The sequence below is a fragment of the Boleophthalmus pectinirostris genome, unplaced genomic scaffold (assembly GCF_026225935.1).
Source record: "Boleophthalmus pectinirostris isolate CB_2022bp ecotype Guang Dong unplaced genomic scaffold, ASM2622593v1 HiC_scaffold_7, whole genome shotgun sequence".
In the NCBI taxonomy this organism is placed as follows: Eukaryota; Metazoa; Chordata; class Actinopteri; order Gobiiformes; family Gobiidae; genus Boleophthalmus; species Boleophthalmus pectinirostris.
In genome coordinates this window covers 20,178,177-20,190,811 of record NW_026571473.1, presented here as the reverse complement: position 1 = coordinate 20,190,811, position 12,635 = coordinate 20,178,177, and the positions used below count along the sequence as shown (strand labels likewise).

The 12,635-nt window shown below is 38.5% G+C and overlaps 1 protein-coding gene across 37 annotated transcripts in view; it reads right to left on the bottom strand.

Moving 5' to 3' along the window:
• Positions 1 to 12,635, bottom strand: part of celf5a (cugbp, Elav-like family member 5a) — a 192,045-nt gene that overhangs the window by 33,394 nt on the left and 146,016 nt on the right. For 19 of the 37 annotated variants that reach the window (XM_055164599.1, XM_055164598.1, XM_055164618.1 and 16 more), the window contains 2 exons: positions 11,715 to 11,843; positions 7,105 to 7,184 (listed from right to left, as the gene is read on the bottom strand). In XM_055164599.1, the coding sequence (XP_055020574.1) occupies positions 7,105 to 7,184; positions 11,715 to 11,843 (209 nt within the window). The remainder of the gene's footprint in view (positions 1 to 7,104; positions 7,185 to 11,714; positions 11,844 to 12,635) is intronic. The other 18 variants (XM_055164601.1, XM_055164620.1, XM_055164591.1 and 15 more) reach the window with 1 other exon arrangement.

Genomic DNA, 12,635 nt, shown 5'->3' with positions numbered 1-12,635 from the left:
TGCAAGCAAGACTGATAGAGTGTCAAAAGTGAAGAAATACACGCGCACCATGAGGGATTTAGATTAGCCGCATTGATATTCTGTCTTTTAGATGAAAATGATTAGCTCAGAAGTGTGGCTGGTGTCACTAATGTACTGACTGTGATGAAGTAATGACAGTGAAACAACTTTTCTACACTTTTATCTCTTCATCAGTCTGTAATGGCACTAAAGCTGCATGGGTTTTCACCATAGTCCAAACTATAATCCACTCAGATATCTTATCAAATTGTGGCACAACTTATCAAACAAGTTATTTAATTTATCTAGAGGAGCTTGTGCCACATGCCGCCGAGAATCAGAACAATATTTAACTTTGTTTTAAGTTGGTGGTACTATTATCTGCTGTGGAGCCTAGACACAGGACTACAGACAGTATTAGGCTCCAGCAATTTGACATTCCTGTTGAAACGGCTGGTGGTTTGCACTATCAACAAAGGCCTCGGTAAAAGAGATTGGCTAAAGGTTGGGAAAAATAAAACTTTTTTGCGACACAACTTATTGCTTTTTCTTTATCCCTAATTGCCTCAAGGGTTCAACAATCACTCACCATTCAATATAATTCAACAATGGCGTATTTTATAATGAGTAAAAGGTAACATTTCATAACCACACCTGAGTAGCCTTAACACAACTTGAACAAAGACTTAATTTAATCAACAAATAGCTTATTAAAAATGTTTCATGCTTCGTAACTACTAATATTTATCCTAACCCCAAATACTAACCCCTTAAATATGACGTATTTACTAAGCTTGAATCATTCTTAATGAGCTGCACTTATTGGATATTAAATGCTAACATATAACATATTTAGATCACCGTATTACCTTTTATTGTTTCAAAATGCTACTGGTATATTGGCTGAAAATAACATATTAACATGTTAAATAAATTTCACCTATTTTTTGTCCTGTTTTTGTATATTTATGGTAAATTTCAATATGGGTGCATGGGTGATAGGCTTGGGGGCTGAGCACTGGGCAGAATCATACTGTTAATTGTAAGGAGGGTTTGAATAAGGCCTGGGAGAGATCGCTAGATTACACAAACATGCACGGATGACATCTAAAACCTATTCCGGCAGGGTTGGTTTTTTTTTTTGGTTTTTTTTAATAATGAGGAAAAAATTTACAAGAAAAGTTACAGCAAAACTCTTAAAAGTACATTTTGTATTTTACCCCCTCTTTAGCTTTATTAATGTGTAATAGTTATTATGGTTCTTTATTGTGAAGAAGCTATAAGAAGATACAATTTGCTAGCATTCAATCATACACCCTATGTAAAAAACAAAAAACAAAAAAAAAAAAAAACATGTTCACAATCAGATTTTCTTACAAGCAGACCAAAAATTAAAACCTCATTTGTAGTGGCAAAAATGCAGCTTTTTTGGCACTGCGTTGAAAAGAGAAAGTGTTGCATAAGGCATTTCAAAATTAGCGCTAAATTAAACTAAATGAAAACGATAAGCTACGAGAAGCAAAATTAAGATCCATTATCTCCTACAATAATAACATTAAAGAGCGCCTCAGAACCTAATTTTACTGTTGTCTGTCTGTTACCCGGACCCCTAAGTATTTAAACACAACATATCTTTAATATCTTGTAGTCATTAGTTGAAATTTGGTTTTCTTCTCTTCAGGGGTCCCGCAGAAGTGGTCTGGAGGCTTGTTTCTATTCACTCCTTCCTTTCATTATCTTTTAAGGCAATGACATATTGATTGCCGTTTGGTTAAATCTCACCGCACAAACACGGCTTTGCCATGTGTGTGAGTGTGTGTGTGTCTCTGTGTGCATGTATCTGTGTGTGTGTGTGTGGAGAAGCCCGGGAATCAATCACTCCCTCTTTCCCTTCTGTGCAAACTTTAGCTCATTTGCTTGGGTCTATTCTTATCTTTCCTTCATCCCACTCCAGTTGTTGTACTTCCATCCGTGGAATAATCTAACTTGGACTGAGGGACTTGACCTGCACAGCCCCAATGCTCATATAAGATTTTTTTTTCTTATTCAGTGACTTCCCTCCCTACACGGGCCGGTTGGATCCCAGCAATTTGCTTTACAGCTCTGGCGTTTAAATCTTTAATTGAGCCCCTCGCATTCTGAGCTGTGGCAGCGTGACAGAAAAAAAATGGTCAAGAAGAAGAGGAGGAGGAAGAGGAGGAGGGGGAGGAGGAGGGGGCCTAGGAAAATGACGGTGTGTAAAATACATCAAGTTTCATATGTGACAAACCAATAGACTCCAAAGCATATCCATAGAGATGCACAGACACATCATGCAGATTTCTTCTATCTCCGTCAGGACGTGGCATATATATATAAGATCCATACAAAATGCCCAGCCCTGCCACAGCGCATGAATAACACAAATGTATGCAGCTGAAGTGGTGCGATGTGGAAAATGAGATCAGTCAGGGAGCCTTTGACCCTGGCCCGTGGCTGTACAAGCATGTGACAGTGAAACAGAGGAGAGGCACATGGAGAAATAGTATGCGTGCATGTTCCACTGGCTTCATACAATCATTCTATATGCAAAGTGTTTCTGTTTTTAGACAGAGTGTGAATGTATCAGGCACGCACACAATATATGCAGATATGGATAAGGAGAGAAGTAGCGTGATCTTTTCTTCAAATAACTTAAAGGTCCTATATTACACAAAATTGCCTCTTGTGAGCTTTAAATCATGTTATAATGTTGTTACCTCCTCAAACACAGACCTGGAGTTGTGTCTTATTTCATTCACATGTTTGAGAAACCCTTTGTTATTAGTCTGTCTGTATCTCCATAGCTCAAAAAGCTCCTTTCTACCTTGTGATGTCATCAAGAAATAGTTTTTAAGGTACAAGCTCCTTTTACCTTTTTTCACTACAGATATGTAATTATCCAAATGATCCTAGTGAAGGTGTATGGAGTTTTAAAAGACAGTGCAGCACTTTCTGTATTACTCCATGACATCACAAGGTGAAACAAAGTGTTTTGCATTTGAGAAAAGAACTCACCCTAAATAGGTCTAATTCAGGGTTTGTGTGTTAAACATGTGAATGAAAGTAAACGCAAATCTTTTGATGAGGAAACATAGATCGGAACATAGTGTAATATGAGCCCTTTAAATATGATGAAATGCTAAAATCTTGATTGCAATGGTCAAGTTTTGCACTTTCATCTAAATATTATTACCTATAATATCAGCGTGTCTTAGCACTAACATCTTACTATTTTACTGGCGGTAGCTGTAGGATGAGCAGTATAGACATAATCGTAAAAAAGTACTCCAAATGTACTGAAGGAGAATGTGTCACAGTTATACCATCTTCAGTACCAATAATATTATTCAAAGCAAAACAGGATTAAGGTGATTGCCTCCAACAGCTTCCAGTTTCAAGAAGCTATTGTTGCCTTTTTCTCTATGGAGCTTTTAGCTGACTGCTCTAATAATCATGAAGACAATCCTGAGCCACTGAGATCTGACAGAAATCTTACTTCTTTCTGTCTCTATCTCACAAAGTCAACTGAAAATGCACACAGAAAAACAGATCACTAGAACAATAAAAATGATTACTGACTGATGACCTGTAATGAATAGTAAAATTGCTCCCTTTGGTATAATTTTCAGCACAAATAGATCCTGTCAGAATGTTTTTATTATCTCCTGATTTGCAGGGCAGGGCAGTGACCTTCTCCAGAGACAGTGAAAGCAGCAGTGAGACTAAAGTGTGCTCAGGGACAAAAGAAACACAGACCCCTGTGGAGCTGAATAATGCCAAAGTCCAAATCTTTGCCACAGCTCAGCGGGGTTAATATTAGGCCCAGGCAGAGCGGCTTAGGCTGCTCTCCTGTCTGCTCTGTCTTCTTTTAGTCCTATTCTGCCTCTGATAAAGTTCAACTCAAAGCACCCAGACCCATGTGACATTAAGACCATGCTTTTCTCTTCTCTGTTCTTGTTGACATTGGCGGCACGTCTGCTGTAATCAACAGGATGTACGGTCCAGAGGGTTTCCAGGATCTCCGCATTGATGGACACGCTCCGAATAGCGGCGCCCGCTGAGGTGTAATGGCCTACTGGTGGTCCGCTAATCTCAGCCAGGCAGCCGCGCGCTGTCCTCTCCTCCAGCAGCCACAGGATATGAGATGCTGATCAGATTTCTATAATCAATTTAGCAAAGCAGGAGGTATAAATCCTGTCCATTCACTCCGTTCGCCGTCTGCCTGTGTCTGTCCCTCCCTCTCTCCCTCCCTCCCATTGCCTCGGCCCCCTGCTTATAAATAGATGAATAATTCAGCAGCCAATGTGGTGAAAGGTGGAGTAAACAAGTCTATTGCCTAATATCCCGAGAGGCTGCCAACGAGAGACGAGAGAGGGCATAGAGCTCGCGCAGACCGGGGATGGAGCAACACCAGAGGAGGGTGTATGCATATCTGTGCAAAGCCCACCACTCCACCACTCTTTCCTCATGACCTACACTTATTTGCACTTAGATGACACAAAGGTTGAAGCAAAATGGCACACAGCTGGCTTCCCAGTGCTTCTCTTTGCATTTCCTCTCCCGAGCCACACACTGGTAGCCATTAATAATGAAATCATCGGCTGAAACACAACACCTGGAAGATAGGGTTGGAGAGAGTTCAGGGTCTGTGTGTGTGGGGGCCGAAACAGAAAAATGAAGATAAAATAATACAGAATGTGACTTTGTGTCCACCTGCCCGATGTCAGGGAGAATAGCTCTGTTCTGCTCTGGAGAGCTAAGTAAGTTTTACTAAAACAACATAAGGCAGACAGAGCTGCCCATGAATCTATGCATGAATCAGCTGCAATGTGTGGATTGCTCTTCTGACCTCACAGCAACAAGGTCCTACTTCTACCCCCTAATCAACCTAAACCTGCTCAATAAACTATTCGTACAACTGCATATTCCAGCTGCACCACACTGTTCTTGACAGGCTGTCTTGGTGACAATGAAAGATGGGTCAAATACAGTAGACAGTTTGAGGACAATAGAATGTATATCTTTAGAGTATATCTTACTTTAAATGAATAAGTTGCTGAAGTGGTAATATTAGCGGAGTAAATATAAGCCTATGCGGGGATCAAGTAAAGCATATTTCACTCTTGTCTTTCACCTCATTTGCTCATGTGTATATTTGGACACAGTAGTAGTACAATTGACATTCACCTATGAAGCTACCAAATGTTGCCTGGGTAACACAGTATGATACGAACCCATTTGACCAATATTACATCTTTGAAAACTGTAATAGTTGCTCAATGTTCCTTTCCAATAATAACTGTAGTGCTGCACAAGATTTAACACTGGAGAAGACTGAACAAAGAACTACAAAACTAATATTAGAACTCCACACATTTCAGTTTATTGTGCTAAAATAGAGGATTAGCACATTTTTACAACAAAGCAAAGAGAGACTATTTTGTTTTTTTGCAAGAAATTTGAATACCTGAATTGCAGCCTTTCCTTGAGTTGAAATTGTGTTTCAATTTTGATTGTTAGGTTTCAGTGAACCATTGACAACTCCTGATGAATGAGGGGTTACATCGATATATACTAGACAATTATGTTAATTGTACTGCAGGAGTAGGTGTAAAAGTAGTAGCAGCTGTATTTGTAGTAGCCGTAAAAGTAGCTGTATTTGTAGAAGTAGCAGCAAGAGTAGTAGCAGTTGTATAAATGTTTCATCAATAATTCTTTCGTCTTGTGGTAACGCTACAGCCACAAAAAACAATTTCCATAACACAATTTTGCTACGAATCACAAGTCACAGTTTTGTTTATTAAATTATGGATTTGTACAAAAGCTGAGAAGACGTGACTGTGTGTTGTCAGGGAGAATCGCTCTGGCCTGGAGTGCCAAGTCAGTCAGTTTTATTGTGACACCATCAGGTACACAGGGACTATGCATGAGGCTGCAGTCGGCACATACAAATGAGCAACCTCTCTATGCCCATAGTAAATTCAATACACAGCGAATGCAGAGGACACAGAGGCGCGCTTACATAAGAGCCAAATGTAATCTCACGTTGGAGTTATATTCGCTGATTATGCAAGCAGAACTACTGATTGATGACTCACCCCAAATTCAATTATCATCCTAAACAGTTTTATCTGGGAAATCAGATTAGGAATTTTGTTGTATAAAAAGTACCATGTAAATCAAAGAGACGAAGGGTTATTTCTGGTAGCGTCAATTTGTTTTCCAAAGCGGCGACATTTATGAGCTGCTTTTTTCTATGAGGCAATTCAAAGTTTGTGGGTAAGTTTAGAACCTTATGGAGATAGGGTAAAGAATCCATTATATACGGTGCTTTCTTCTAGTTCAGGGCCATAAAATCCTCTAAAATGATAAGGAATCTCTTTAGTCTTTAGTTTCTATATCGACATCAGTGCTACTCAAACTCTGGGTATCAAGTGATGTACTCCGAAATGTATACGGCGTAACTTTTCTGGTAAAGGGTCCGCCACCTGGTATCCTTTATAGTTTTGCTTAAGTTTTACAGTGCCTATTAAAGTACAGTATTACGCTCCACAAGTTACGAATCAGATCAGTGGAGATGCAAGCCCATTCACAGTAAGAAAGCACAAATTAATGCAAGGTAGATTAGTTTAATTGCATATAAAATAGTTTTGGCAAAGCTAACATCTCCATGCAGACAAGCAGTCTCCACCAGAAAAGACACTTAGTGCACTATTCATTCATAATAAAAATCAAATGCAAACCTCTAGTGTTTATGCCCTTGTTTGTGCATGGTGTAATCCTGGGTTAGACATGGTTTCGTGCTGGTCTAGTGGTTTGTATCGAGATTTTGAATTTCTTAAATCATGGTGCAGTTCATTTTATAAGCCATTTCTAGGTTAATCCGTGCTTTATGAATTAGTCCTGATTTGGGCTAATTTTAGTCCCTGATAATAACTCTTTGAAACTCTTGCACAGTATATCTGCAGTGGGGCTGCTACAGTGCCTGACTCCAGTGTGGGGTGCTGCAGACTGTATAGGTGCTCTTGTTCCCCTATGTCCCCCTGTGTGTGCATGTGAGAATAACACAGGAGCTGTACTCACGGGCATGGTTTGGCTGCCGTGGAGAGCACTGATTGCAGACTGAGCCTCGGTGTGTGTGGAGAACTTGACAAAGGCACAACCTGGAAAAGAGGACACACATCAGATGTATTCAATTTGTTGTTACATTTCAGATACTGTAATAATAGATAGTAAATTACAGTTGACACCCTAAAAATGAGTGTGCGGCGTGAGATAGTGAGTGCTCAGCAGGCTGTCCCGGTCTGGGTATTAGGCGAGCAGACAAGCAGGCAGGAGCTGCAGGCTAAACATTGCACTGATGAAGCAGAAAAGCATGCTATTTAGCACCACATGCCTGTCTGTGCATATTAAAAGCTGGCTAAACTGGATAATCTTATAGCGTTTTCTAAAAGAGGATAACAGTTCCATATTGCCCCCGCAGCGACACGTTCCGATCAATAGAGTGAAAATGAAAAAGTCCAAAAGCTCTGAACAAAGAGTCTGCTGACATTCTTCTGTTCTGTACACTCTGACTTTCATCTTTTTGAATGGTAAAGAATATTCTAGTGCCCAGATCTGGACTGAACCAGAAATATTATAGTTATATATTAAGAAATAGCTGATAGTTATAGTTCTATTGAGTTATTGTTTCTTTATCAATTGAAACCAAACCAAACAACAAATAGTAGTAAAATTAGAGTGACATGAGTTTTACTTCAGATGCCCTACCCTCAATTTAGACTTGAACACAACCTCGAAGCTGTAATTTGAAAACGTAATTGTAATCAGCAGAGGTAAATTGACCATTTTAAGTCAATAGAGTATGTTTAAACATAATTTATTAGCTATGGCCTTGAACAATTCAGGTCAAATAGAAAGTATAGAAAGTAATATGAAATGAAGTCACGTCTCCAAACTGTGTAAGAAGAAGCCAAGAGCCAAGCACACAGAGCGCACATGTAAAAGATGAGTGAAAATCTGGCCAAGAATGATGTGAGAGGAAATAAGGTTTGCAGCTGCACCTGGGCCCAGGCTCTGAGCCGCTGTGGGCCCTTGTAATAACACCCCATTTCACTTCTTTTCAACTTTCTTCTCTGTTCTTATTAAATATTTCATACTTTGTTCCCCTTATCATTTATCCTCCTTGACCCGGCCGTGCTGACATTCTTAGACCCTTAATGGGCTTATACCGCGGTGAACAGCGGCCAATCCAGACGCCCATTCAGCTGTCAAACCACTAGCACCCTGACCTCGATAAGGACTCTGATATCAACCAGAACAACCTACAAGGCACGCTTTCCATTCTATCGCACAGGCTCATTATAAATGACACAACTACCTGACATCAAATAGTCACTTAAAATGTTCTAGATTCACCTGTACTAATCGAGCATTACATTACGACCACAAGATTTTAAGAGCAGCTCTATATAGGCTTGTCATAATGATTACAATATCGACTCAGTACATGACAGATGGAACAATATATTTTGAGGCTCAATATTTATTGTGGGTACTTTTTCTTTGAAATAGTGGGGAGCTTTTAGCCATTTTTATCTATTCCAATGTAATTTGAGCTGTAAATAACTGCTATAGCTAATTATTGGTTCATTCTGCTATTTATTTGCTGCAGCTCAGGCTTTTTAATGATACTGTCTCTTTAAAAATGGTTTACTGGGATTATCCTGCTTTGTGTCAGTGACATAAAATGGTTTCAGCATTATCATTTATTGCAGTATATCTTTGTAGCCGTATTGTATATCGTGCTTCAAAATTTGTTATCGTGCCAGGCCTAGCTCTATATGAGGCAAATAATGTGTAATCTGATGTGTAACGAAACAGCATTGACTTCTTAACAGTTTGAAACAGGACTGCATAATATCACGATCAAATCAAAATAACAATTTGAGTCAAATCACAAATCCCATGCGTCATACTTCTGCAAAATCGTGCAGCCCTGAAACTACAGCTCCTCTGTTAGATTTTCTCAGTGTGGTGAACTACAATGTGCATCACCTGGCACTGGTTCAGTTAACAACTTATGAAATGTTGATAAATATTCATAGGAAAACTCTACATGACCTGCAGTGAAGAGATGCTCTGACTTGAATGTCTAACCAACACAATTAAGGCCTTGTCAAACTCATTTAAATTCTTACATTTTCATTCAGAAAAGTAGAGGTGAGAGATAAATTGAGAAATTTATAATATAGCAATTGCGTTGGCATGATTTTTACTTTATCTGCCATGTGGTATTAAAGGCTTTTTATTATTTTGTACTTGCTGAGTGCCTCAGTTTTTTCAACTTTGTATTTGAGACTGGTCGCTACAATGAAGAGTACCAAAAGGACAATTCTGCACAATTTTTATATCCAATTATATATCCAATTTTGTATGTCCATTGATTTGGACAGTTGCAAAATTGTAATCTAACAGTTTTAAACACTGCAAAAAGATATATGTGATCTTTGTGTGATCTTTCATTTAATCATCTAATCATTGTGATCTTTATCATTGCGATAATAGCAAACAAAAACTCACCAGCTCAAAAAAACAAAAACAAAAAAAACTGTGTAATGTAATCTGTGTATTCCCTGGTAGGGCTGGGAACCACAGGGTCCCTCACAATTCAATACAATACATGATACATGGCTCACAATGATATTATTATTATGGCAACATGCAATAATCAATATATTGCACATGATACTAAACAACAACTTGTTGTGCAGTCACAAAAAAGTGCTAAAAGATACCAAAAAATACACTGATACAGCAGCCCACGATAACGATACAACATCACCAAATTCAGTATCATGATATACTATACTTTAAACATTTTTTGCACAGCTTTGTTCCTTGGCAGTGGTCATAATGTTTTGCTTGATTGAAGTAGCTCATTTTTGAAGTGAGCAGACTTTCATTTTAGACATACCACAGATATCACCAGTGCTACTTCCCTCCACGCTCCTGTCCTTGCAGTTGGACACTTGAATCGTTTTGACATCCATCGCTCCCTTTTTCCTCCTCCCCCCAAAACCGCCAACTCACGACTTCAAACCCCCATAGATATAATTCCACAACAATTTCCATAAGCACTGACCGGGGAATAGGCTTTAGACACATGAAAAAACACTCGTCCCTCTGCTCTTTGCCGCATGTCAAAGGGAATTCTTGTCTCCCAAAGTTTGGCAGTAGTGAAAAGCCTGGGAGATATCAGCTGTACAGTAGTCCAACCTATACTGTACGGGTCAGTGCAGCCATTTTAGAGAAAACTGAACTAATGCAGTTAAGGGAGAGAAAGAGCCCTTTAATAGATACAGATTTTCAATTAGATTTTTTTAATTAGCTAAAGCAAAGACATTTTTTAGAAACATTTTGAGCTATACAGACTAGTAAGAATATTTGAGTATTGATTCACCTTTCTTTATTAAAAAATGTCATTTGCAATGTGCTGTCCAACTGAGGCAGATAAAAGGAATTTTGAGACAAATGCTGAATAAATGGTGAGCAAGAATTTGATGACTCAGCATTTTTATACCACTGACATTTTTCCAATAACGCCTTTTATCCCTGCTGCAATGTTTTACTCTGTGTAAAAACTGTTAAAGCATGCCTCTTTGAGCACTATGAATGATCTCTTTCAGGAAACTTTAAACAAAAGAATCCACTATTATCCTGTTCAAGTTTGAAGAGTCTTAAAAGCAATTGGATTTTGAGGTTCCTGAGTACAGCACTTTGTGAAACAATAATATGAAGGTGTATCAGTGTATGAAAGAAGAAAAACATATTACGAGGTATAGCCTTCTGCCAAGACACTGATTCTATTGCACAATGGTCAAGGTTGACTGTAGGCCTATATCTTATTGTAAAGAATGAAAAAAATACGTATTGATTTTTCCAAATTCTATTAATGACAAAAAAGAGATAAAAAATATATGTGTGTGTGTGTGTGTGTGTGTGTGTGTGTGTGTGTGCGTGTGTGTGTGTGTGTGTGTGTGTGATTTTAAAGGACCCAATTTGTTTAGCCCCAGTACAACTATACCGTATAAGCAGCTCTTGAGGTCAAAATAAGTCCACTGTGTACTGTCTGCATCTAATTATAAAGCGTTTTATTGTTGTTGTTAGCTTTACCATCAGAGCAAAACTCCACTGTGGCCTCTGAAAGTTGTGAAAAGCGCTTATAAACAATAAATAATTAAGATGCTCAGAATGCATGTAAGTAAGTGAGGAATAAGAGGAATAACTTTGGACTATTTCAAACTATTTCAATTGAACTAGTTCTGTTTTTCATGTTTTTAAGACAGAATCACAGGTACAGTGCCTTTAGAACTGAAATACATTATATTTGATATTTATCAGGACAATGTTTTTTCCTCACTTCAAAAATCTACTGCAAAGTCAAACCAAGGATTCTTCAGCTTCACTCCTCATTAAAAATCCCATACATCAATCAAAATATATCTGATATAACTAGTTAATTTATATATACCGGGAAGATTGACACATACAAAATTTGACTAATTATATGAGAATGCTGTCTGACCCACATCTGATGCATATGTCACATGTACTTTCCAACCGTGGGGAAAAAGCTGTCAGTTGTGCAGCCCTGACCTAAATGAAGTTGACAAGTGTACGATGGTTCCTACCTTTGCTGTTTCCATCAGGACCTCTTAGGACCGTGCACTCCTCGATCACTCCGTAGGGTTCGAAGAGGCGGTAGACATCTTCCTCTGTCTGCTGTTTGTTTAGCATCCCCACAAACAACTTCCTGTCTTCTAAAAAACACAGAGAAAAAAAACAAGAGATGAACTTACAACTTTGAGCTTAAGGGAAGTAAACAGAATGCATTTGAAGAGATGGATGTGGAGTGGCTGTATACATAATAAGAGCTGTTTTAGCATGAGTGACACTGGGGTTTCTTCTGCGGTTTGTTTGGTGTTTATGGGCAATCAGATGGGATAGAAAATAAATGCAAACATGTACAAGAGTCAGAGGGGCTCACTAAAAAAGCTCTTTCATTTTGTGGCTTTAAAGTAAGTACATAATACAGCACATGGGCATGACATGACCGATGGTTAGACCAGTCCTTATCAAAATCATGTTAACAAATATTACATTTTTGTAGTTTTTCTTTAAAGGGTCCATATCACGCTCTATGTTATAATGTTGTTTCCTCATCACAAATATACCTGGAGTTGTGTTTTGTTTCATTCATGTTTCACACACAAACCCTGCATATTTAGGCTGAGTTCTCACCTTGTGATGTCATGTGGTAGTACAGAAAGTGCTCCACTGGGTTTTTAAACTCCACACACATTTACTACAATACGTTTGAATAATTTGTAGTCCTGGATGCCAATGTCTACTGAACGAAAGGTTAACAGTAGCTGTTAAGTTGACTTAACACTTTAAATACCACTTGTAGATCAAGACAGTCTAATAATACAGATGTGCATGAAACAAAACACAACTCCAGGTATGTTTTTGATGAGCTAACAACATAACATGGTTTAAAGCTCCAAAGAATCAGTTTTATGAAATATAGGACCTTTAAGTAAGTGAATCAA